Below are 27,380 nucleotides of genomic sequence, written 5' to 3' on the forward strand. Positions count from 1 at the left end.
GTTAGTCATCCATGCTGTACTTCTAGCATTTGCTAAGCATGCAGGAGATTAGACTAGGAGATCAGGGCTGTATCCTTACATCTCACACATTGAGAAATCTTCTCTAAGCTATGTTGAGGGCGTGTTTTTTCTTTTTCCAGTGCATTGCTGTCTGTATATGATTGGTCACTCTCCCAATGAAAACTATTTGAAAAATAACTTTTGTTAAGTCCAAGTGGGTAACTCATTAGGTATCAAATACTTTGTTTGCTAATATCTTCGCAATAGAGAGGTAGAATAAAAAAAAAACATTTTATTACACTCTGCAACCACTATTACACTGTGTGTCCAGTTTAACATGGAAAATTTGGTGAAAGGTCTTCCTTAAGTTGTCTTTTGCTCAAGTTTGGAGCTTTAACTACTTTTCCATTTGAAGGAGTTTGCAGGTTGTTTATAACAACTGCCTAAGTTCAGGAGATGAGTTAAAAATACTAAAATAACCAATTACTTGCCTATTCACCCCTCTGTTGCACTTGCGCTTCTGATCTCGTGAACCATGCTGACCAGGTAGTGATGACATCACATCCATTATTCACATGACTGCCACACATAAAAATGAGGAGGGGAGAAATAGCTGATCTAGACACATTAGAGATGTCTCACATTTCTTTAAAAAATAAAATTATTGAAAGTGTGAAATAAAAGAAATAAAAAATCCTAAATTATGGCCATCTTTAGGTTTGTGGTGTCCAGCACCAGAGGTCATCTTTTTTTTTATTTGGTATCTTAATAGAAAGGACTCAAGAAAGTATACAGTATGTTTTAATTGAAGTGAACAAAAATTAATAATTCTGTTTATTCTTAATAGTGGGAACCTGTCCAGTATTTCGACAACAAAATTATTTGTGACCTAATTGAAGAGAAGCACAAAGGGATTATTGCTATCATGGTAATGTATAAAATTGTTATCTCCTATCTTGCCACTCTTCCTCCAGCCCCTCCAATATTACATTATATATACTGTGGGGAAAAAAAGTATTTAGTCAGCCACCAATTGTGCAAGTTCTCCCACTTAAAAAGATGAGAGAGGCCTGTAATCGACATCATAGGTAGACCTCAACTATGAGAGACAAAATGAGAAAACCAAATCATGAAAATCACATTGTCTGATTTGGAAAGAATTTTTTTTTACATTTTGGTGGAAAATAAGTATTTGGTTAATTACAAACAAGCAAGATTTCTGGCTCTCACAGACATGTAACTTCTTCTTTAAGAGGTTCCTCTGTCCTCCACTCTTTACCTGTAGTACTGGTGATGCGCCCCTTGGGCCGTGGGGTACTCGGTGCCGGGCCAGTCGGTGCAGGGGATGTCACAGTGGCAGTGACCCGGTCCGTGACCCAGGGCGGTTAATAAAAGGGGATTATAGTTTTTATAGTTTAATGTTCGTGACGCCACCTGTGGTATGCGGCTATATGGAGCCGCCGCTGCGGTGCAGATCCTCTGGAGCTGATGGTGATGCAGCAGAGTTGGTTCAGCTCTCCACAGGCAGAGCTTAGCTCCAGGGCAGGAAATGGTGATGTTATAGATGTTGCTGTGCAGTGTAGTGCAGGGGATGGCACAGACAATAACCAGTCCACAACTTAATGGTGGTTTCCTCTTATCTTTACTTGCGGTGGTTAGGCAGACCGGGGTACGGGTACTAGCTTGTAGTAGAGGTCCGGGCGGCCTGGAAGCAAGTTGGGAATCCATCTCGCCAGGTGAAGTTGGAGGCCTTCCCTTTGCGCTAATCTCTTTGGCCCTGCTGCTTATATCTATTCTGTGGCCCTCATCCCTGAGTAAAACGTCTTTGTGCTCACCCGTATGGCAGGCAGCTCGGGCCTTCCTGGAGTGTCGCTCCCATGTGGCGGTGCTGGGCCCTATGTGCTGCTGAGCCTCCGGGCGTCTGATGGGGCCAGGAGACCTGCAGTCTTCTGCCCTCCGGTTTCTGCTGCTGGGCCTTCAGTGCCCCACAACCCCGGACTCCGGTGTCCGGTTCTTCTACGCTCCTCTCTGGGGTGAGCTGCCGTGCAGATCCACTCCCCAGGTCTTTCCTCTTCGCTGTCCTGACTTCAACTCCCCTCACTAACTCTAACTAACCCCGCCTCCAGATTCCAGTTGCTAAGGGGAGAAGCTGCCCTCTCTGGTCTGGAGCCAGGAAAGTGTTGCATGCTAGTATACCTGACTAGGGGACCCCTGCTTGCTTCCAGGCATGGCATCACCTCTTGTGAGGGAAGCAATGCCACTGTGGCAAACGGACTCCTGGGGTGCCACACTGGCACCTGTTTAAACTTGTTATCAGTATAAAAGACACCTGTCTGCAACCTCAAACAGTCACACTCCAAACTCCACTATGTTGAAGACCAAAGAGCTGTCGAAGGACACCAGAAACAAAATTGTAGCCTTGCACGAGGCTGGGAAGACTGAATCTGCAATAGGCAAGCAGCTTGGTGTGAAGAAATGAACTGTGGGAGCAATAATTAGAAAATGGAAGACATACAAGACCACTGGTAATCTCCCTCGATCTGGGGCTCCATACAAAATATCTCACCCCGTCGGGTCAAAATGATCTCAAGAACGGTGAGCAAAAATCCCAGGACCACACGGGGGGACCTAGTGAATGACCTGCAGAGAGCTGGGACCAACGTTACACAGGCTACCATCAGTAACACACTACATCGCCAGGGACTCAGATCCTGCAGTGCCATAAGTGTCCCCCTGCTTAAGCCATTACATGTCCGGGCCCGTCTGAAGTTTGCTAGAGAGCATTTGGATGATCCAGAAGAGTATTGGCAGAATGTCATATGGTCAGATGAAACCAAAGTAGAACTGTTTGGTAGAAACACAACTCGTCGTGTTTGGAGGAGAAAGAATGCTGAGTTGCATCCAAAGAACACCATACCTAATGTGAAGCATGGGGGGGGAACATCATGCTTTGGGGCTGTTTCTTTGCCAAGGGACCAGGACGACTGATCCGTGTATATGAAATAATGAATGGGGCCATGTATAGTGAGATTTTGAGTGCAAACCTCCTTCCATCAGCAAGGGCATTGAAGATGAAACGTGGCTGGGTCTTTCAGCATGACAATAATCCCAAGCACACCGCCAGGGCAACGAAGGAATGGCTTTGTAAGAAGCATTTCAAGGTCCTGGAGTGGCCTAGCCAGTCTCCAGATCTAAACCCTATAGAAAACCTTTGGAGGGAGTTGAAAGTCTGTGTTGCCCAGTGACAGCCCCAAAACATCACTGCTCTAGAGGAGATCTGCATGGAGGAATGGGCCAACATACCAGCAACAGTGTGTGCCAACCTTGTGAAGACTTACAGAAAACGTTTGACCTCTGTCATTGCCAACAAAGGATATATAACAAAGTATTGTGATGAACTTTTGTAATTGACCAAATACTGACTAAATACTTTTTTTGCCCACTGTATATTGTGTATATATACAGTACAGACCAAAAGTTTGGACACACCTTCTCATTTAAAGATTTTTCTGTATTTTCATGACTATGAAAATTGTACATTCACACTGAAGGTATCAAAACTATGAATTAACACATGTGGAATTATATACTTAACAAAAAACTGTGAAACAACTGAAAATATGTCTTATATTCTAGGTTCTTCAAAGTAGCCACCTTTTGCTTTGATGACTGCTTTGCACACTCTTGGCATTCTCTTGATGAGCTTCAAGAGGTAGTCACCGGAAATGATCTTCCAACAATTTTGAAGGAGTTCCCAGAGATGCTTAGCACTTGCTGGCCCTTTTGCCTTCACTCTGCGGTCCAGCTCACCCCAAACCATCTCGATTGGGTTCAGGTCTGGTGACTGTGGAGGCCAGGTCATCTGGCGTAGCACCCCATCACTCTCCTTCTTGGTCAAATAGCCCTTTGTCCTGTTGAAAAAAAAAAATGATGGTCCAACTAACCGCAAACCGGATGGAATAGCATGCCGCTGCAAGATGCTGTGGTAGCCATGCTGGTTCAGTATGCCTTCAATTTTGAATAAATCCCCAACAGTGTTTCCAGCAAAGCACCCCCACACCATCACACCTCCTCCTCCATGCTTCACGGTGGGAACCAGGCATGTAGAGTCCATCCGTTCACCTATTCTGCATCGCACAAAGACACAGTGGTTGGAACCAAAGATCTCAAATTTGGACTCATCAGACCAAAGCACAGATTTCCATTGGTCTAATGTCCATTCCTTGTGTTCTTTAGCCCAAACAAGTCTCTTCTGCTTGTTGCCTGTCCTTAGCAGTGGTTTCCTAGCAGCTATTTTACCATGAAGGCCTGCTACACAAAGTCTCTTCTTAACAGTTGTTGTAGAGATGTGTCTGTTGCTAGAACTCTGTGTGGCATTGACCTGGTCTCTAATCTAAGCTGCTGTTAACCTGCGATTTCTGAGGCTGGTGACTCGGATAAACTTATCCTCAGAAGCAGAGGTGACTCTTGGTCTTCCTTTCCTGGGGCGGATCTCATGTGAGCCAGTTTCTTTGTAGCGCTTGATGGTTTTTGCAACTGCACTTGGGGACACTTTCAAAGTTTTCCCAATTTTTCGGACTGACTGACCTTCATTTCTTATAATGATGGCCACTCGTTTTTCTTTACTTAGCTGCTAACAGTCTATTCAGTAGGACTATCAGCTGTGTATCCACCAGACTTCGGCACAACACAACTGATGGTCCCAACCCCATTTATAAGGCAAGAAATCCCACTTATTAAACCTGACAGGGCACACCTGTGATGTGAAAACCATTTCCGGTGACTACCTCTTGAAGCTCATCAAGAGAATGCCAAGAGTGTGCAAAGTAGTCATCAAAGCAAAAGGTGGCTACTTTGAAGAACCTAGAATATAAGACATATTTTCTGTTGTTTTACACTTTTTTGTTAAGTATATCATTCCACATGTGTTAATTCATAGTTTTGATGCCTTCAGTGTGAATGTACAATTTTCATAGTCATGAAAATACAGAAAAATCTTTAAATGAGAAGGTGTGTCCAAACTTTTGGTCTGTACTGTATATAATGTATATAATTAAAGCACTAATATGGTAATTAGGATTTTCATGCTGAAGCTGGAATCAGAGGTTCTTGTTAGGTTACATTCACACATTGTATACTTTTACACTCGTGTGTAATGGACAGTTTTTCTCTCATGTCATCAGTATTGCCACCATTTTACATCCGTGCTGCATCCATTTTTTTCTCATCCAATTTAAAGAGATCTTGTCATCAGTATTTTATACCTCAAATTAAAGGCATGTATGTAATGCTGCTTTAATGCTGAGTAAATCCCTACCTTTCATGTAAAAATCTGTTTTGCTGTTTTAGAGAAATTCAGATTTGAAATTGTATGCTAATGAGTCAGGCCCCTTGTTCTGCTCGGCCCTTATTCACATTGAGGTCATTTTTGACACATGGTAAGGTTTCAATACTAGCGGTTGGGACTGTCCCGATTGAATACACCTTGGCGCTGGTGGATTTGGCTTTTACACTTTTTTTTAATCAAAAACAGTGTTTACTTAGTACCCTATTTTATTTATATGCACTATTGCTTTTTACTTACTGACAGCAGGGTATGTGTTCATTTTATTTCTATCTTATGTTTTGACTTTTTAATGGCCAGTGTGAACATGCTCCTATACATTTCATGTATACCAACTTATACTCCAGTTAATTTCTTTTGGTTTTACTTTTGTTGTATGCTAATGAGCTACAAGGGCAGTGGGCGAGCTCTGCATTTCCAGCGCTCCTGCCTCTCTCCCTATTCCCCACCTACTACCTGACTCCTGTCTTTCACTGACAGGTCACTCATGTTTCGGTCACCTGTCAGTCACAGACAGGATGCAGGTAGTGGGCGGGGAAAAGGCAGAGAAGCAGGAAAGCTGTACGGGATTCTCTTTAAATACTGAATGAGTTAAACTGTCTGAACTTTTATCTATCTATTGAATCTGTTTTTCAAGGATAAGTGAAAAACAGATGAAACACAGATGGAAACCTGAAGTACAAAGTATATCTTTGCCATCCATGTTTATCAGCCACTAGAGAGGAAATCTCTTGCCTGCACATTACTGTTCTCTTCTTTCCTCCGCAGTCTTCCGCCCCTCTGTGGGCATAGGCATCAAGTGCATTCTGCGCAGGTGCCATTCTCAGTGTTCTCCGGCGCCCATAGAGGGGCAGAAGACTGCAGAGGAAAGTAGAGAACAGTAATGCGCAGGCACAACATTTCCGCTCAACCGGATATATGGAGATGAAGTGCAGAGGCAGAGTTATCTTCCGGGCAGCATATGCCCCATATCCTGGAAGAGCCCATTTACGTAAATGGATTAAAGATGATTTATCAACAACAAGGCATCTGATATGAGCCATACAAGTAGGACTTTTTTCAGCATTCTATAACCTGTAAGGCCATATTAATAGCTTAGATAGGTCAAATGTGGTGACAGATTATCTTTAAAGGCAATCTGTCAATAATTTTCATCCTGCAAAAATGCTGATAACACTAGTCAGGAGGAGTGTAGAAGTGTTTAAACATACCTTAATGAATATTTTAGCAGTATTAATGAGCTAATAAAAGGGGTATTATCAAGCTGTCTCTTGGGCAGCTCAAAGCTATGCAGTCTCCTTTCTTCCTTGTTACTTGAAGGGTGGGCACTCCCCTTTGAGTGACAGTTCTGGTCAGGAGCTCTGCCCCATTGCAACACATTAACGGTGTGTCAAAGTTTGCTCTGAAACTGCACTTTTATTACTATATTTGTATATAGAGATAATAGTGCCTTTGAATAAGCACAAAACTAAGGAAAGTGAGAGCACATTAATATGAGAACTCCTCTGGAAACTGCTAATACTAGGGGCTGGGCTATTGTGATTCTACAGGACTGATAACAGCAACATGTTCAGGAGCTGAAAGGGAAGGGGGGAAAGTGGGCAGCTAACAGTTGTATAGAAATCAATGGGATGAGGAGAGTTGACTAGGAAGTTAGGAGTTAACTCCTCTCCTGGAATGTAACTACTGTGCATACTGGGCCAGACTCTGGTGTTCCAGATCGTTGGAAACAAGCTGCAGACTGTGTAAGATAAAAGCTCTTACAGCAGGAGAGTAGCAACAGATGAAAAAAGCAAGTCAATTACAAATTTGCTTATTTTCATACTGTCTAATTACAGCAATTTAATACCATAGGAATATCTTCATAACATTGATTTTGGCATGCCCATGGTCCCTAAGACTGAAGTACTCTTTTTATTTTGCAATGAGGTCCCTGTTCTTTCTACTTTTTACTCTTTCTGCCTACGCCAAGCATTACTTGACAATATACACGTTGATTGCAACTCTTTTAAAGGCCCAATCACACAAACCAATTAAAATTGTATAGGGACAAAACAATCATAGATAAGATCGTTCTGTCCTCATACATCATGCATATTGATTGCGGAACATCACCTGTTTACATGAGAATATGTGCTGCCTAAAACAATGATTTAATAACCTATGTTAAAGGCAATCTGTCACTCCCTGGGACTTTTCAGACCTCTAATATGGGCATACAGGTGATAGAATGTGAATCTATACTTAACTGTATGGCACATATTAGAGGTTTGCTTGCTTTGAAATTGCTTTTTATTAAATTAGTTTTGACATGACAATTAAGTTAATAGGCGGAGTTTTCTTGACGTCCCTCGGACGGGAAGTATGTCAAAACCTATAATATGAGGCATACAGGTAAGTATAGATTCACATTTCTATCACCTGTATGCCCATATTAGAGGTCTGAAAAGTCCCAGGGGGGTGACAGATTCCCTTTAACCACTTTACAGCCTGGGGCGTATTAGTACGCGCCAGGCTGTCACCCCCTGTTCAGTGAGTGCTCCGGCGCTGAGCCCGTACTGAACCGGGCACATGTCAGCTGATTCTTACAGCTGACATGTGCCCGCAACAGCCGCGGGTGGAATCGCGATCCACCCGCAGCTGTTAACCAGTTAAATGCCGCTGTCAATCTCTGACAGCGACATTTAACATCGCCGCGCCGGAAGCTCGTCACTTACCCCGCCCATCGGTGACCCCGTCACGCGATCGCAAGTCACTGATGGGTGGGCATGACAACCCTGGGTCTGCAGCAGACCCCCGTGGTTGTCATGTGCTGATCGCTATGAGCGCCACCTAGTGGTCAGCGCTCATAGCACAGGAGCATTTCTGCTACATAGAGGTGATCTGCTCATCGCCTGTATGTAGCAGAGCCGATCAGGCAAGTGGTGCTTCCAGTCACCTATGGAGACTATTGAAGCATGCAAAAAGTGAAAAAAAAATGTTTTTAAAAATATAAAAAAATATAAAAGTTTAAATCACCCCCCTTTCGCCCCATTCAAAATAAAATAATAATAAAAAAATCCCACATACACATATTTGGTATCGCCGCATTCAGAATCGCCTGATCTATCAATATGAAAAAGGAATTAATCCGATTGGTAAACGGCGTAACGAGAAAAAAATTCTAAATGCCAGAATTACGTTCTTTGGTCGACGCAACATTACAATAAAATGCAATAACGGGCGATCAAAACAATGGATCTATGCCAATATGGTATCAATAAAAACTTCAGCTCGGCGCGCAAAAAATAAGCCCTCATCCGGCCCCAGATCCCGAAAAATGGAGACTCTACTCGTCTTGGAAAATGGTGCCATTTTTTTTTTTTTTTTTTAGCAAACTTTGGATTTTTTATTCACCCCTTAAATAAAAAAGAACCTGCACATATTTGGTGTCTACGAACTCATAATGACCTGGAGAATAAGAATGGCAGGTCAGTTTTAGCATTCAGTGAATATGGTAAAAAAAAAAATTAAAAAAACATCTGTGGTATTGCACTTTTTTGCAATTTCACCGCACTTGGAATTTTTTTCCCATTTTCCCGTACACGATATGGTAAAACCAGTGATGGCATTTAAAAGTACAACTCCTCCCGCAAAAAATAAGCCCTTACACGGCCATATTGACCAAAAAATAAAAATGCTATGGCTCTGGGAACAAGGGGAGCAAAAAACGAAAATGCAAAAACGGAAAATCCCAGGGTCCTTAAGGGGTTAATGATCCAATCAACTGATTGTTAGCTGATCAGCGGAAAGTTTCTATGGGCCGATGATCAGTGCTTGTTGACTGATTATCAGCCCGTATCAAGGGGACTTGACTGTACAGTAAGATATGCTTAAATACCTCTACTCTCTATGTCATTGTGCTAGAAGGTAATATATACCACTGCTCTAAATGGTAATATATACCATTGCTCTAGAAGGTAATATATTACAGCTGCAGATAGTAATATACTGTATTCCACTGTTCTATAAGGTAATACTGTATACAGAACAGACCAAAAGTTTGGACACACCTTCTCATTTAAAGATTTTTCTGTATTTTCATGACTTTGAAAATTGTACATTCATACTGAAGGCATCAAAACTATGAATTAACACATGTGGAATTATATACTTAACAAAAAAGTGTGAAGCAACTGAAAATATGTCTTATATTCTAGGTTCTTCAAAGTAGCCACCTTTTGCTTTGATGACTGCTTTGCACACTCTTGGCATTCTCTTGATGAGCTTCAAGAGGTAGTCACCGGAAATGGTCTTCCAACAATCTTGAAGGAGTTCCCAGAGATGCTTAGCACTTGTTGGCCCTTTTGCCTTCACTCTGCGGTCCAGCTCACCCTAAACCATCTCGATTGGGGTCAGGTCTGGTGACTGTGGAGGCCAGGTCGTCTGGCGTAGCACCCCATCACTCTCCTACTTGGTCAAATAGCCCTTACACAGCCTGGAGGTGTGTTTGGGGTCATTGTCCTGTTGAAAAATAAATGATGGTCCAACTAAACGCAAACCGGATGGAATAGCATGCCGCTGCAAAATGCTGTGGTGGCCATGCTGGTTCAGTATGCCTTCAATTTTGAATAAATCCCCAACAGTGTCACCAGCAAAGCACCTCCACACCATCACACCTCCTCCTCCATGCTTCACGGTGGGAACCAGGCATGTAGAGTCCATCCGTTCACCTTTTCTGCGTCACACAAAGACACGTTGGTTGGAACCAAAGATCTCAAATTTGGATTCATCAGACCAAAGCACAGATTTCCACTGGTCTAATGTTCATTCCTTGTGTTCTTTAGCCCAAACAAGTCTCTTCTGCTTGTTGCCTGTCCTTAGCAGTGGTTTCCTAGCAGCTATTTTACCATGAAGGCCTGCTGCACAAAGTCTCCTCTTAACAGTTGTTGTAGAGATGTGTCTGTTGCTAGAACTCTGTGTGGCATTGACCTGGTCTCTAATCTGAGCTGCTGTTAACCTGCGATTTCTGAGGCTGGTGAGTCGTATAAACTTATCCTCAGAAGCAGAGGTGACTCTTGGTCTTGCTATCCTGGGGCGGTCCTCATGTGAGCCAGTTTCTTTGTAGCGCTTGATAGTTTTTGCAACTGCACTTGGGGACACATTCAAAGTTTGCCCAATTTTTCAGACTGACTGACCTTCATTTCTTAAAGTAATGATGGCCACTCGTTTTTCTTTACTTAGCTGCTTTTTTCTTGCCATAATACAAATTCTAACAGTCTATTCAGTAGGACTATCAGCTGTGTATCCACCTGACTTCTGCACAACACAACTGATGGTCCCAACTCCATTTATAAGGCAAGAAATCCCACTTATTAAACCTGACAGGGCACACCTGTGAAGGGAAAACCATTTCCGGTGACTACCTCTTGAAGCTCATCAAGAGAATGCCAAGAGTGTGCAAAGCAGTCATCAAAGCAAAAGGTGGCTACTTTGAAGAACCTAGAATATAAGACATATTTTCAGTTGTTTCACACTTTTTTGTTAAGTATATAATTCCACATTTGTTAATTCATAGTTTTGATGCCTTCAGTGTGAATGTACAATTTTCAAAGTCATAAAAATACAGAAAAATCTTTAAATGAGAAGGTGTGTCCAAACTTTTGGTCTGTACTGTATACCACTGCTGTAGATAAAAATATATACCACTGCTCTAGATGTATTATATACCACTGCTCTAGAAGGTAATATATACTACTGCTGTAGATAATAATATATATACCACTGCGCTAAAAGGTAATATACACCACAGTTCTAGATGGTAATATATACCATTGCTTTAGAAGGTAATGCATGCCACTTCTGTAGATACCACTGCTCTATATGGGGTATGAAAAGTTTGTCCTTGAAGATACTAGTGCTGCATTTGTTAGCTGTCAGGTCTGTTTTGGAAGGCTTTTCCTAAGCCAATATGTCAAATGTTATCATATATCTGTCACAGAAGAATAGTTTAAATGTCACTGTCAGATATTACACTTTAGTTATAGTGTTCATACACTTTTTGTGTTAGATACATATGTAAATTGACCATTGCTGAGTATACTGCCTCTACTTGTATTGTAGGATGAAGAATGTTTGCGTCCAGGAGAAGCCACAGATCTCAGTTTTCTAGCAAAATTGGAGGAGAAAGTTGGAGAACACCCTCACTTCCTAACGTAAGCAGAAGATCCTTAGCATTAAGAATTATATTATTATTATTGTCTATGGTTTATACAATATCAATAATTATTAACAGTAATGACAACATACTGTATACGGCTAGTGCTGACCTACTGTACATCTTGCGCACACACATAAGCACTAAAATAGAAAAAAAGTACACCTCAAATCTGAAGTGGTCCCATGCAAAGTGACTGCTGAATCATGTATCATCCAGGTAGTACCTGTCATTGATGGACACATTTCTTGAGTCCATTGCAGATTAGTTTTATTTTACATGTAGCAGTTCTCTCTATAGCATTACTTACATATGATGTCTATTTTCACAGACGCAAGCTAGCAGGTCCTGGAATCAGAAAGTCAATAGACTGGGTGGATTTCCAGCTTAGCCACTATGCAGGGGAAGTTACATACTGTGCTGTAGGTAAGTAAGGACGGGAAATTGGAACTTTGATAATTGCAGTAAGGGGTGGGAAAGAATCAAGTTTTAAAATATTAATATTTGTGCTTTCTTTGTTGCGAGAAGATTTATTCTGGAACTATTAAGAAAAATGAGTAATGCTAGCTTTTACAGCTGTTTGATATGTTCTGGAAGCTGTAGATCACCTGATCTATCACTACTGAATGGTTCAATGCCAGCTGCTATCCTGGAAACCCATATAGTTAGTACTGTTCTATTTGCATTTTGTTAGTGCTAAAAAAAAAACAAAGAAAGTGAACAAAAGAGAAATGTAAATCAAATCAATATTTGGTGTGACCACTTTTCGCCTTAAAACAGCATCAAAGCGTCAATTCTTCTAGGTACACTGGCAAACAGTTCATGGAGGAACTCGGCAGGGAAATTGTTCCAAAGATTTTGGAGCACTAACTACAGATCTTCTGTGGATGTAGGCTTTCACAAATCCTTCCGATTTAATGTAATTCAGACAGACTTGATGATGTTGAGATCAGAGCTCTGTGACGGCCAGGTAATCACTTTAGGACTTTCTGTTCTTCCTTACGCTGAAAATAGTTCTTTATGATATTAGCTGTATGTTTGGGGTCATTGTTCTGCTGCAGAATAAATTTGGAGCCAGACGTCCCGTGATGGTAGTGCATGATGGATGAGCATCTGCCTATATTTCTAAACATTGCAAACATCATTAATCCTAACTAAACACCCAGCTCCATTTGCTGAAATGCAGCCCCAAATTGCAAGGAACCTCCACCATGCTTCACTGTTGTCTACAGACACATAATTGTACCTTTTTCCAGCCCTACAGAGAACAACTTCTGCTACAGCCAAATATTTTACATTTAGTCTCATCAGTCTACAGCGCTTGCTGCCATTTTTCTGCAGCCCAGTTTCTATGCTTTCTTGCACAGTTGAGTTGCATGAACTTGTTTCTATGGTTTGGTTACTGGACGCAACTTTTCCATGAAAACCACTTCTGTGCCAGACTTCTCTGAACAGTAGATGGCTATAGCTGGGTACCACTGGTTGCTGCCAGTTCTGAGCTGATGGCACTGCTGGACGTTTTCTGATTTCGAAGGGAAGTAAGCATGATTTGTCTTTCATCTGCTGCACTAAGTATACTTGGCCAAACATTGCATCTACAGGACTCAACATTGTCCTCAGTGTTGAGCAGGGCAAGCAAATATATATCCATCATGCAATACCATGAGTGAGGCATTTGATTGGCTTCAGATTTATTCTGCAACAGGACAAATCTATTCTGATCCCATACATACAGCCAATGGAAAGATCTTCAGAGTAAAGAAGAACAAGGAGTCCTGGAAGTGATGACATGGCCCCCATCGTGCCCTGATCCCAACATCATCACGTCTGTCTGGAATTACATTAAAAGATAAAAGGATTTGCATCCACAGTTCAGAAGTTAGTTCTCCAAAATGTTTGGAACAACCTCACTGCTAGTTCCTGTGTGCAAGTGTACCTAGAAGAAATGATGCTGTTTTGAAGGCAAAGGATGGTCACACCAAATACTGATTTGATTTAGATTTCTCTTTTTTTCATTCACTTTGCATTTCGTATTAATACTACAATATGTTTTAAATCATCCTTACTTTGCAGCATTTATTTCACACCTGCCTGGTCATCAGTTGTCAGTAGATTGCCACTTTGTGTATGAATTTCAAAGCGAATAGATTTTATATCCCTAATTTCATTTTACTTTTTTAGGCTTTTTGGAGAAAAATAATGACTTGCTTTACAGGAATCTAAAAGAGGTAAGAATTGATATGCTGAGGTTTGATGCATTATAATGCTGATTAGTGATGAGCGAGCATGCTCGCCACTGCTCGGTACTCGCCCGAGTATCTCAGTACTCGAGATGCTCGGAGCTCGCCGAGTACTTTCGAGATGCTCGGGCGGGAGCTCGGGTCCCCGTCCTGCATGTTTGGCGCTATTTAGAGCACCAATCATGCAGGGATTGTCTGCCACTCATTGTAATGTCACAGCCATGGTGGTTGTGGCATTACAGTGATTGCCCAAATCAATGGGAACAGTGCTCACAGTGAAACATGAAAAGCCGGCAATTCATCAGCGGCATACACCGGTACCCGAAAATTTAGAACAGAAAGAATAGAGCATCACACATAGATTAGATAGATAGAAACATGTCAGTCACATATATAATAAGTACAGTGACAGTGTTGGTTACTGTCCTTGTCATTTAATGTTAAAATAAAGGATTTATTAAAAAAAAAAATTGACGTAGGGTTCCCCGTAATTTTAGTCTCTAGCGGAGGTTAAGCAGACGGCTGGGGCAGATGTTTGAAGCCTGGGAAGGGGGTAATACCCACTTAACTTCCCAGGCTACTAATATCAGCCCCCAGCTGAATACCTAGCCTTTACCAGCTATTAAAATGGGTGACCCAAAAAAAAAAATGACGCGTGGTCCCCCCTATTTTATTAGCTAGCAAAGGCTAGGCAGACAGCTGGGGGCTGATATTAATAGCCCAGGAAGGGTGCCATGAATATTGGCCCCCTCCCAGGCTAGAAACACCAGCCGTCAGCCGCCCCAGAAATGGCGCATCCATAGGATGCGCCAATTCTGGCACTTAGCCTCGCTCTTCCCACTGCCCTGTAGCGGTGGCAGTGGGGTAATAGGGCTGGGGTTGATGTCAGCTTACAATGCCAGCTGACATCAAGCCCAGGTTAGTAATGGAGACACCCCCATTACTAACCCCATAGTCAAAGTTAAAAAATTGAAATAAACACACAATTCTTTAATGTTCTAAATTAAACCATACTTACCATCATGCCCATTCCAGCTGAAGCCAACGATCTCCTGCAATAAAAATAAAATAATAAACCAACCTCTTCCTTACCTTTCCATGGTTCCCAGGACGGCTCCAGCTCTGCTACATTCACATGACAGGCTAGATCGCAGCCGAAAGCTGCCATCCAGCTTGCCATGCCGCAGACACTGAGAAGCGCAGGCATGCTTGCGCTCCTCAGTGTCTGGCTGTGATGGCATCCAGATGAGCCGAGTTCATGTCCAATGAACTCAGCTTACCTCATGCACGTCACTGACAGCGTGGGCGAATTCTTCTGCGCTTGCCGTGAGCGCAGGAGAATTCTCTCACGCTCACTGCAAGCGCAGGAGAATTTTCCCACATTGACAGCGTGGGAAAATTCTCCTGCGCTTGCCGTGAGTGCAGTAGAATTCTCTCAGGCTCACCGCAAGCGCAGGAGAATTCTCCCACGCTGTCAGTGACGTGCATGAGGTGAGCTGAGATCATTGGACATGTCCAATGAACTCAGCTCACCTCATGCACGTCACTGACAGCGTGGGAAAATTCTCCTGCGCTTGTGGTGAGCGTGAGAGAATTCTCCTGCGCTCACGGCAAGCGCAGGAGAATTTTCCCACACTGTCAGTGACGTGCATGAGGTCAGCTGAGTTCATTGGACATGAAATTCATGAAATAATTAAAAAAAAATTGACGTGGGGCTTCGCCCTATTTTTGTGTTCAGCCAGGTACAGCATCCAGGAACGGGCTGCCCCCAACCACCAGCTGCCTATTTGTACCTGGCCGGACACAACAATATAGGGAAGCCCTTTTTTTTTTATTATTTCATGAATTTGATGAAATAATTAAACAAAAAAAAAATGTGGGGCTTCGCCCTATTTTTGTGTCCGGCCAGGTACAACTAGGCAGCTGGGGGCTGGAATCCGCCGCGCAGGGAGGCCCAAGCTTTCTGGGCCCCCCCCGCTGCAAATTGCAGTCCGCAGCCACCCCAGAAAATGGCGCGATCATAGAAGTGCCATCTTCTGGTGCTGTACCCAACTCATCCAGGGCCCTGGTGCGGTGGCTCACTGGGTAATAAAGGGGTTAGGGCCAGCTTGGTATTATCAGCTGGCCCTAAGCTCGAAATTCATGGGGTCACGCCAATATTAGACATGACCACCATGAATTTCTAGTAAAGTATTTAAAAAAAACAGAACACCCAGAATAAAGTCCTTTAATTGAAATAAACACACAATTTTTTAATGTTCTAAATTAAACCATACTTACCATCACGCCCATTCCAGCTGAAGCCAATGTCTTCTGCAATAAAAGTAGAATAATAAACCAACCTCATCCTTACCTTTCCATGGTTCCCAGGATGGCTCCAGCTCTGCTACATTCACATGACAGGCTGGATCGCAGCCAAAAGCTGCCATCCAGCTTGCCATGCCGCAGACACTGAGAAGCACAGGCATGCTTGCGCTCCTCAGTGTCTGGCTATGACGGCATCCAGATGAGCCGAGTTCATGTCCAATGAACTCAGCTCACCTCATGCACGTCGCTGACAGCATGGGAGAATTCTCCTGCGCTTGCCGTGAGCGCAGGAGAATTCTCTCACGCTCACCATGGAAAGGTAAGGATGAGGTTGGTTTATTATTTTATTTTTAATGCAGGAGATCGTTGGCTTCAGCTGGAACTGGCGTGATGGTAAGTTTTTTTAACTGTGACTATGGGGTTAGTAAAGGGGGTGTCTTATAGACACCTCTCCATTACTAACCTGGGCTTGATGTCAGCTGGCATTATAAGCTGACATCAACCCCAGCCCTATTACCCCACTGCCACCGCTACAGGGCAGTGGGAAGAGCGAGGCTAAGTGCCAGAATTGGCGCATCGTATGGATGCGCCATTTCTGGGGTGGCTGACGGCTGGTGTTTCTAGCCTGGGAGGGGCCCAATATTCATGGCACCCTTCCTGGGCTATTAATATCAGCCCCCAGCTGTCTGCCTAGCCTTTGCTAGCTATTAAAATAGAGGGGACCCCACATCATTTTTTTTTGGGGTCCCCCATTTTAATAGCTAGTGAAGGCTAGGTATTCAGCTGGGGGCTAATATTAGTAGCCTGGGAAGCTCCGTGGGTATTATCCCCTTCCCAGGCTTCAAACATCTGCCCCAGCCGTCTGCTTAACCTCCGCTAGAAACTAAAATTACGGGGAACCCCACGCCAATTTTTTTTTAATAAATCCTTTATTTTAACACTAAATAACAAGTACAGTAACCAACACTGTCACTGTACTTATTATATATGTGACTGACATGTTTCTATCTATCTAATCTATGTGTGATGCTCTATTCTTTCTGTTCTAAATTGTCGGGTACCGGTGTATGCTGCTGATGAATTGCCGGCCTGCTTTTTTAAAGAGACGGGTGCATGAAAATCGAAGGGCACTAGTGTGTTCCAAGTGCCCTGCTATGTTTTTCATGCACCCTCCTATATACCCTGCCTGCCTGTCTGCCTATATATTCTGCCTGCCTGACATTTAATTGAGCACCGTTCCCATCGATTTGGGCAATTTTTGACCTTCTGCAGACCACCGGGGGGGGGCCACCAGAAAAATGCTCAAGTTTCCCATAGACTTACATTGGGCTCGTTGCTCGGGTCGAGCACCCGAGTATTCCAATGTGCTCGACCCGAGCTTCGAGCACCCGAGCATTTTAGTGCTCACTCATCACTAATGCTGATTTGAAGCATGATCATAACTATTGTAAAACTTGCAGTACCAAATGGTGGAATTGTATGATAAATCCACACTGTAATAATGTATTTAGAATATTAGACATAAAACATAAGCAGGTAGAGAAGTCTTAAAGAAGTTGTCTAGGTTTAGAAAAACATGGATGTTTCCTTGTCATAACAGCACCATACCTATCTACAGATTGTGTGTTGTATGGTTGTTCCGCCTTATAAAATCAGTAAGGTGAGCTGCAGGAGCAGACCCAACCCATGGATAGGTATGGTGCTGATTCTGGTAAAAGCAGCCATGATTTCCTAAACCTGAACAACTACTTTTATGAAGTTGGTTGGCAAAGCCAAAGTCCAACTGTGAGGCAGAATAAACCTGAAGACTGAAAAACATCCTAGAAATCAGATAGTAAGAAAGGAGGTAGGCAATATTTAAGTATGAATAAGTCACATAATGCATTTATAAGAATTTGGTATAGTCATCCCATATAATCAGACATCAAAAATGTTCTATCGAAACAAGGTTGTACAGCTAATGCAAATACTTTCCTATTATATGTTAGTCTCTGAATCATACTTGCAATTATTTTTTCTTTGTAGAGAATTAGTTTACTTTTCATTTGCAATATTTTTATTGGACAGGAGGAAGACTATAGGAAGTAGTTTTTTACTCTATCTGCTCAGTATGTTTGATGCATATTTACACCAACTCATATTTTTCAGGTGCTTATAAAATCTAAAAACTATATTATAAGGGATTGTTTCCACACTTCGGAACTGGACAACAGGAAAAGGCCTGAGACAGTAAGATTTATTTTTCTATCATATGTAATAGGTATTCTTAATGTGTGCCTGTTAGGTGTAGTCTAATTGTGTGGCGGTGTGAGCCCTTAAATATATTTAGGGTACAGTGATTCTTAGTGGAAGATTAGTGTCCCCACTCAGGATGGTGGAAGGAATTCAGAGGTATACAGGAGACAGTTCCAGAAAAACTACTTTATGTAGAGGTAACAAGCTTTCTGGTCACAAACATTCTCATAACATGCAATGGATTGAACAGAGATAGGTAGTTGGTATTTACTGTACAGCAACATCGGGATTGCAATAGTAACACTTTACACAGCTTGCTGTCAATCTCTCCATTATAGCAGCATAGCCTATGTGTCACTCAAGGCTGCAATCTTATTGGCTTCTCAGTAGTGGCAAATGTCTTTTCTCATAGGCATCACCATACTAACTCCCTCTGTTGTGGCAACCACCACACCCTTTTTAGGTGGCTAATCTCAGTCTATCTGAACTCTTCACTCATGGATAAAAACCTCCCAGCTCCTCTCTGGTGGCAATTCTTGACTTCTCTCATTGCAGTAGCAGTATTCTCATGCAGGAGGGTTGGTGTCCCTAAACTGGGACAAAGTACACCAACAGCAGAACGGGCTAGAGCTTCTATCTCTACGTTCCTGTATTCCTTGAGTAGCACATCACATATAGCAAGTGCTACTCACCCCCACCACTAACTAGCTATGATGCAGACACTTATTCTGCTGAGCACCACAGCTCCTAACTTTCAGCACGGCTGTCCATCTGCATGCAAGTGACCTCTACTGACGGGAGCCTTTTACGTTTTTTTGTCACATTTCCAGGGATGTGGGTAGACATTCTCTGACCTAGTCATGCTACCTGCAATTTAGTGCATTAATTAATATACAGTAGGACACAGCACAACCCTCGCACCTCAAACACACTAACTGCTTCTAGTGGCATCCTGTTGGGATGGAGAATTTCTACCATAAAGTAGTCAGTCAAATGAATCACTCTTGTGGTGTTCTAACAATAGGTTGCACAACATGTCTTGCATTTGTCACACTTCTGTTGCACAATGTAACAACGAGCATTAATAAAACACATCAATAGTAGTGATATACATTGTACAGTACTGCCTAACTGGAATGGGCACAGCAAGATCAAGTAATAGTGCTTCACTGGTGGTACAAAGAAAGGGTTACACAACATAAAATCATATGAAGCATTACATAACATTTGGACAGATATGGAATTTGCATAAAAATATGAGAACTTAGTAGCCAGGTGGTATCTTAACTTCAACAGAGCCAACGGTAATCTATGGCATCAGTAAAGGATATGACTTTAGAACATTACTTGGCACAAGTCCTCAATTTTTTGTATGACTGTGGCAGATCCATTTTTTTAATCCTCTTACATGTCATAGTGATCATACAATGAATGAACGGGAAAAAGTGCCAAGGTTAGAACTGTGTTGATATTTAACATTTCTTTGTAAATATGTCCCTAGGTTTGTGCTAATTATTTTTTTTATTTTTATAAATATTAAAGCAAAGAGGGGCCCATTGCAACTCAGTCACCAAAGGGCCCATAAACTTGGGGCCTAAAAGCAATGACGCTATGGAGAACCTACTCACTTCACCCTACTTACTACACTCTTTTAGGTGACCACCCAGTTCAAGAATAGTTTGACAAGTCTAATAGAAATCCTGATGTCCAAGGAATCTGCGTATATTAGATGTATCAAACCAAACAATGGCAAGCAGCCAGGTAAGAAGAGCATGTTGTGTATAACACAGCCGTGAAAATAGCTCAGAACAACCAAAGCCTAGGATGGGTGACAATATATAGGCAGTAAACTAATTTATTTAAAGTTTGAGATGGCAACTAAATACACAAAATTAGTAGGGCCGCCATCTGACATTTCACCCAAAATCATGTATGGTAAACGAAAACCGCTTTGTGAAATGTCGGTAGCATACCCATAAAGAATACTATCTGGACTACCATTGTACTGTACATAGAAGTCTAGAGCACATACAGTTAGCTACTATACAAGTATAATCATACACACTCTGCCAATACACTTCCAAGATCTTGGGGTTCACATTCTTATTTAGTACCTATTATATACTTCTACATTTTACAGCCGTAAACTGGAAGCCAAAATAGTGTCCAATTGTCCTCCATTGTGGTGGTATGTCTCGGCATAACTTTTTTAGATTTTATAGACTGAGCTTTTTTTTTATACAGAGGACTACTGCAAAAAAAAGTACACTGCATTTTTTAATAATAGCAGTCAATGGACAACTTATGCAACTATTTGGTCAGTAGCATACATCAAAACATACTAGCATATACCTGAAGCAAAATGGGTATAGAACCCACAACTTGTATTATCTCTATGCTGCTTTATGATATTACTTATCTCACTTTTTCCACTATAAAATTTGACATTTATCATTTGCAATCTCCATAGGGAATATTTACTTACACTAACGCTCCACACAATGCCAATGTGCCATTTTATTACAGCTTTTGCTTTATTACCCAACAGCTACAGTGGGGGAAATAAGTATTTGATCCCTAGCTGTTTTTGTAAGTTTGCCCACTGACAAAGACATAAACAGTCTATAATTTTAAGAGTAGGTTAATTTTAACATTGAGAGATAGAATATCCAAAATAAAATCAAGAAAATCATTTTGCAGTAAGAAATAAGTATTTAATCCCCTACAAACCATTATGGGTTCTGGCTCCTACAGACCAGTTAGACGCTCCTAATAAACTCGTTACCTGCATTAAAGACAGCTGTCTTACATAGTCACCTGTATAAAAGAATCCTGTCCACAGACTCAATTAATCTGTCAGACTCTAACCTCTACAACATGGGCAAGACCAAAGAGCTTTCTAAGGATGTCAGGGGCAAGATCATAGACCTGCACAAAGCTGGAATGGGCTCCAAAACTATAAGTAAGACGCTGGGTGAGAAGGAGACAACTGTGCAATAGTAAGAAAATGGAAGAAATACAAAATGACTGTCAATCGACATTGATCTGGGACACCATGCAAAATCTCACCTCGTGGGGTATCCTTGATCATGAGGAAGGTGAGAGATCAGCCTAAAACTACACGGTGGAAACTTATTAATGATCTCAAGGCAGCTGGGACCACAGTTACCAAGAAAACCATTGGTAACCCATCACGCCTTAAAGGTTTAAAATCCTGCAGTGCCCGCAAGGTCCCCCTGCTCAAGAAGGCACATGTGCAGGCCAGTTTGAAGTTTGTCAATGAACACCTGGATGATTCTGTGAGTTATTGGGAGAAGGTGCTGTGGACAGATGAGACAAAAATTGAGCTCTTTGGCATTAACTGAACTCGCCGTGTTTGTAGGAAGAAGAAGGATGAGTACAACCCTAAGAACATCATCCCAACCGTGAAGCATGGTGGGGGAAACATTATACTTTGGAGGTGCTTTTCTGCAAAGGGGACATGACGATTGCGCTGTACTGAAGGGAAGATGGATGGGGTCATGTATCGCGAGATTTTGGCCAATAACCTCCTTCCCTCATGAAGAGCATTGAAGATGGGTTGTGGCCGGGACAATGACCCAAAACATACAGCCAAGGCAACAAAGGAGTGGCTCAAAAAGAAGCACAGTAAGGTCATGGAGTGGCCTAGCCAGTCTCCAGACCTTAATCCCATAGAAAACTTATGGAGGGAGTTGAAGCTCCGAGTTGCCAGCCTCAAAATCTGAATGATGTAGAGATGATATGCAAAGAGGAGTGGACCAAAATTCCTCCTGACATGTGTGCAAACCTCATCATCAACTACAAAAAACGTCTGACTACTGTGCTTGCCAACAAGGGTTTTGCCACCAAGTATTAAGTGTTGTTTGCCAGAGGGATCAAATACTTATTTCTGACTGCAAAATGCAAATAAATTTATCTAATTTATACAATGTGATTTTCTTGATTTTTTTGGATATTCTATCTCTCAATGTTAAAATTAACCTACCCTTAAAACTATAGACTGTTCATGTCTTTGTCAGTGGGCAAACTTACAAAAACATCTAGGGATCAAATACTTATTTCCCCCACTGTGTATCATCCCAGATTGTGCCAAACTTTTCAGGTATACAAAGCAGCTGCTGTAATAATGCAAATATAATGTCAGTAACCATTTCAGACAATCATATTATGTGCCAATGTGTTGTCTATAAGAAAAACGGAAAGCATACAGGGATTACACGGCCCTATGCATGCCAATGGTGTAGTTCACCTCAACATTTATACACATGGACACATGAATCAATGTCATATGCCATCCTTTTTTAATAGATCCATTTCAATTATTAACATAAAAAACTGTATTTGACTTGTACAATTTATACATCGTTGATATACAGTACAGACCAAAAGTTTGGACACACCTTCTCATTTAAAGATTTTTCTGTATTTTCATGACTATGAAAATTGTACATTCACACTGAAGGCATCAAAACTATGAATTAACACATGTGGAATTATATACTTAACAAAAAAAGTGTGAAACTACTGAAAATATGTCTTATATTCTAGGTTCTTCAAAGTAGCCACCTTTTGCTTTGATGACTGCTTTGCACACTCTTGGCATTCTCTTGATGAGCTTCAAGAGGTAGTCACTGGAAATGGTCTTCCAACAATCTTGAAGGAGTTCCCAGAGATGCTTAGCACTTGTTGGCCCTTTTGCCTTCACTCTGCGGTCCAGCTCACCCCAAACCATCTCGATTGGGTTCAGGTCTGGTGACTGTGGAGGCCAGGTCATCTGGCGTAGCACCCCATCACTCTCCTTCTTGGTCATATAGCACTTACACAACCTGGAGGTGTGTTTGGGGTCATTGTCCTGTTGAAAAATAAATGATTGTCCAACTAAATGCAAACCAGATGGAATAGCATGCCGCTGCAAGATGCTGTGGTAGCCATGCTGGTTCAGTATGCCTTCAATTTTGAATAAATCCCCAACAGTGTCACCAGCAAAGCACCCCCACACCATCACACCTCCTCCTCCATGCTTCACGGTGGGAACCAGGCATGTAGAGTCCATCCGTTCACCTTTTCTGCATCGCACAAAGACACGGTGGTTGGAACTAAAGATCTCAAATTTGGTCTCATCCGACCAAAGCACAGATTTCCACTGGTCTAATGTCCATTCCTTGTGTTCTTTAGCCAAAACTTGTCTCTTCTGCTTGTTGCCTGTCCTTAGCAGTGGTTTCCTAGTAGCTATTTTACCATGAAGGCCTGTGTTACGGGTCCGGGGGGTGGAACCTCTGTGCTACGGTGCAAGGAGGGACCCAGAGGGGCGCAACTATCAACCTGGACTGACCCTGGTCGTACGGCGGCTAACGACTCCGTGACCAGGGAGGGACCGAGCCGAGGGACCAGGTGCTACTCTGGGGACGACCTTGTAAGGGAGCAGGTGACTCCCACGGTACAGATGGCAGGGACTGACCGGAATAGCAGGTAGGCACAGCAGGCAGGCTGGCGAGCAGAAGCCTCCAGGTAGGCTATCAGGTAGACATGGCAAGTGACGGCAGGAGTCTCTAGGTGGGCTGGCAGGTGGTCACGGCAAGTGACGGCAGGAGTCTCTAGGTGGTCACAGCAAGTGACGGCAGGAGTCTCTAGGTGGGCTGGCAGGTGGTCACGGCAAGTGACGGCAGGAGTCTAGGTGGTCACGGCAAGTGACTGCAGGAGCCTCCGGGAAGGCACGGCAGGTAAAAAGCAGGTAACAGGCAGGTAACAGGCTGGCAGGCAAGACTGGTAGTCAGGCTAGCAGCGGGACCTGAGGGCTGAAGCAGAGGTCAGAAACACTGTGCAACAACTTTTGCTCGGGCACCTCCATTTTGGAGGAGGTGCCTTATATATGGGAGGACCCTCGGCTATTGGCCGGGGACTCCTTAGGACGGTGCGCGCGGCCCCTTTAAGAGGGAGGGCAGGAAGAGGAGCGCTGGTGAACACAGAATGGGGAGCGCGGGGTGCGAGGAGGTGAGTGGGACGGCGTCTCTGCCTGGCAGGGGGCAGAGATGCCGATGCTACAGCCTGCTGCACAAAGTCTCCTCTTAACAGTTGTTGAAGAGATGTGTCTACTGCTAGAACTCTGTGTGGCATTGACCTGGTCTCTAATCTGAGCTGCTGTTAACCTGCGATTTCTGAGGCTGGTGACTCGGATAAACTTATCCTCAGAAGCAGAGGTGACTCTTGGTCTTCCTTTCCTGGGGTGGTCTTCATGTGAGCCAGTTTCTTTGTAGCGCTTGATGGTTTTTGCAACTGCACTTGGGGACACTTTCAAAGTTTGCCCAATTTTTTGGACTGACTGACCTTCATTTCTTAAAGTAATGATGGCCACTCGTTTTTCTTTACTTAGCTGCTTTTTTCTTGCCATAATACAAATTCTAACAGTCTATTCAGTAGGACTATCAGCTGTGTATCCACCTGACTTCTGCACAACAGAGCTGATGGTCCCAACCCCATTTATAAGGCAAGAAATCCCACTTATTAAACCTGACAGGGCACACCTGTGAAGTGAAAACCATTTCCGGTGACTACCTCTTGAAGCTCATCAAGAGAATGCCAAGAGTGTGCAAAGCAGTCATCAAAGCAAAAGGTGGCTACTTTGAAGAACCTAGAATATAAGACATATTTTCAGTTGTTTCACACTTTTTTGTTAAGTATATAATTCCACGTGTGTTAATTCATAGTTTTGATGCCTTCAGTGTGAATGTACAATTTTCATAGTTATGAAAATACAGAAAAATCTTTAAATGAGAAGGTGAGTCCAAACTTTTGGTCTGTACTGTATAAAAATGGATGCCATACGGATGTAAAAAACAGACGTGGATGGCACACAAATGACAATACAGATGGAAAATTGCCCATTTTTTCTGGATGAAAAGGGGGCGATTTTTTTTTATACACTCATCTGAACCAGGCCTAACTTGTATAGAAATGGGTATTTGCTCAGCTCACTTTCCCCCATAATAATTTATATATTTATGCACTTTCTCAATCTGAAAACTTTTCATGTTGATCTATTTATCACAGGAAAATTTGATGATATGTTGGTTCGCCACCAGGTAAAATACTTAGGTTTAATGGAGCATTTAAGAGTCAGAAGAGCAGGATTTGCGTACCGTAGAAAATATGAGACATTCTTACAGAGGTAATTTATTTCAGACCTTTGAAAAAATTTTATTCATTTCTGTGTATTAGTTTTGGAATAAAATTGAAATAAACTTGTCATATAACCAAATTGTAGTCTACAGTATATTAGGTCAAATAAAGAAAAATAAAAAAACTCAGAATCGTTAGTCATACTCAACAAAGTACAACAAAGAGTGAAAAACGATGTTAAGTAACTATTATGGCTATGGTTCTGGAAATGCATTCTAACACATAAATCCTTCAGAAGGGGGTCAGAATAGGAATTAGGAAAGGGAAAATTGGAAAGACAGGAGCAGAACTCAAGAAAAAAAAGGGGAACTGAAAATGATACAGATGAGCTGTTTATTCATCATGAACCAGTCCATAGCCAAAAAATAAATACAATAGAAGAACTACGTTTGAAAATTTTGTAATATTTTTAGGCCCTTTAATATGTCTCAGCAGATCTGTGGGGTCCGTGTCCTGCGAACCCCACCAATAGCTCAAGAGGCAGAAGCGCATTGCCTGAGCACTAGGACAGAGCAGAGTATGGAGTCATAGACTTTCAATTGGATCCATACGTTTCATACTCTGTTCATAGATCTTCAGTTGAATGCGAACTCTACTCTGTACGCGAGCTCAGGCAGGAGCGGTGCACTTCAACCTCCTGAGCTGCGCACTTCTCAGCAGTCTGAGTAATTGCTGGGGGTTTCAGGATCCAGACTTCACTAATCTGCAGAAAATTAATGGCCTACAAAAATATTTGAAAAATTTTCAAAAGTTTAGTTACCCCTTTATTTTGTCTCCACTCTACAAAGTGGACTGCTCATTAGGAAAAAGGAATTTACAAAAAAATAGATTAAGTTTTTTTCCCAATATGTTTAATTTGTCCTATTCATTTCTACACATATACTGTAATTTATACTTGCATTGAGCGAGGCTGCGCAAATCTAGTTGGAATGTGACCGCAGGTATGCAAATCGCATACTTGCAGTCACACACAGGGTCGGACTGGGGTGTCTGGGGCCCACAGGGGGAATTGACTCTAGGGGCCCACCCTACAGCTATATGCAAATACCTGTTAGCCGTTATCCCTGTTATAGTGGAGCGGCAGGTGGGATGTCTGACCGCAGAAACATTCATTCTCTTAGGGGTTCCAGAAGAAAACAAGCACAGCGCTCGCAGCCACTGAGGGAATGAATGGATCAGTGGTCAAGTTGCACATGCCGCTCCAGTCTCATGGGGATAAAAGCTCCACATTCTGACGATTGGGTCCCAGCAGTCAAACCCCCTCCAATCAATACGTTATCACTTATCCCGTGGAGAGATGATTACTTTTTTTCACCGGAGAAACCCTGTAAGTGAATCTCTGCCGCTGTGTTCCAAGTATTTAATCTCTAATGGAAATAAAGAATCTTCTCTAATTAATATCAGAGAGAACAAATGACCGCCATAAACAACACAATCCACTATACAAAGACGAATAATACCACATACAAGGTACAAATACAGCCACACTATGACCAGATCACATATAGTGATCGCATAATACCACATATAAGGAACAAAGACCGCCACACCATGACCAGATCACATATTACCAGATCACATATTACCAGCATGTAGCTACCAAATAATACCACATACAAAGGACAAATATAGCCACACCATGATCAGATCACATATTACCACCATATAGTGACCGAATAATACCACATATAAGGAACAAAGACCGCCACATCATGACCAGACCACATAATGATCGAATAATACCACAAACAAGGGACAAATACCGCCACACCATTACCACCCCATAATGACTGACTACTACAATACTGATCATGAATACAAACCACAATACTAACAACACTGTTATTACCACCAGTGACAT

The 27,380-nt window shown here is 42.3% G+C and overlaps 1 protein-coding gene across 1 annotated transcript in view; it reads left to right on the forward strand.

Moving 5' to 3' along the window:
• The window catches only part of MYO1H (myosin IH), a 223,288-nt gene that overhangs the window by 88,804 nt on the left and 107,104 nt on the right, over positions 1 to 27,380 (forward strand). Inside the window, exons 13-19 of the mRNA XM_073672594.1 lie at positions 848 to 928; positions 11,447 to 11,538; positions 11,872 to 11,966; positions 13,722 to 13,768; positions 18,236 to 18,316; positions 19,978 to 20,083; positions 25,391 to 25,508. Coding sequence (XP_073528695.1) covers positions 848 to 928; positions 11,447 to 11,538; positions 11,872 to 11,966; positions 13,722 to 13,768; positions 18,236 to 18,316; positions 19,978 to 20,083; positions 25,391 to 25,508 — 620 coding nt within the window. The remainder of the gene's footprint in view (positions 1 to 847; positions 929 to 11,446; positions 11,539 to 11,871; positions 11,967 to 13,721; positions 13,769 to 18,235; positions 18,317 to 19,977; positions 20,084 to 25,390; positions 25,509 to 27,380) is intronic.

This window comes from Phyllobates terribilis, unplaced genomic scaffold (assembly GCF_046119375.1).
Source record: "Phyllobates terribilis strain yellow unplaced genomic scaffold, ASM4611937v1 Scaffold_1__5_contigs__length_1240528914, whole genome shotgun sequence".
NCBI classification, from domain to species: domain Eukaryota; kingdom Metazoa; phylum Chordata; class Amphibia; order Anura; family Dendrobatidae; genus Phyllobates; species Phyllobates terribilis.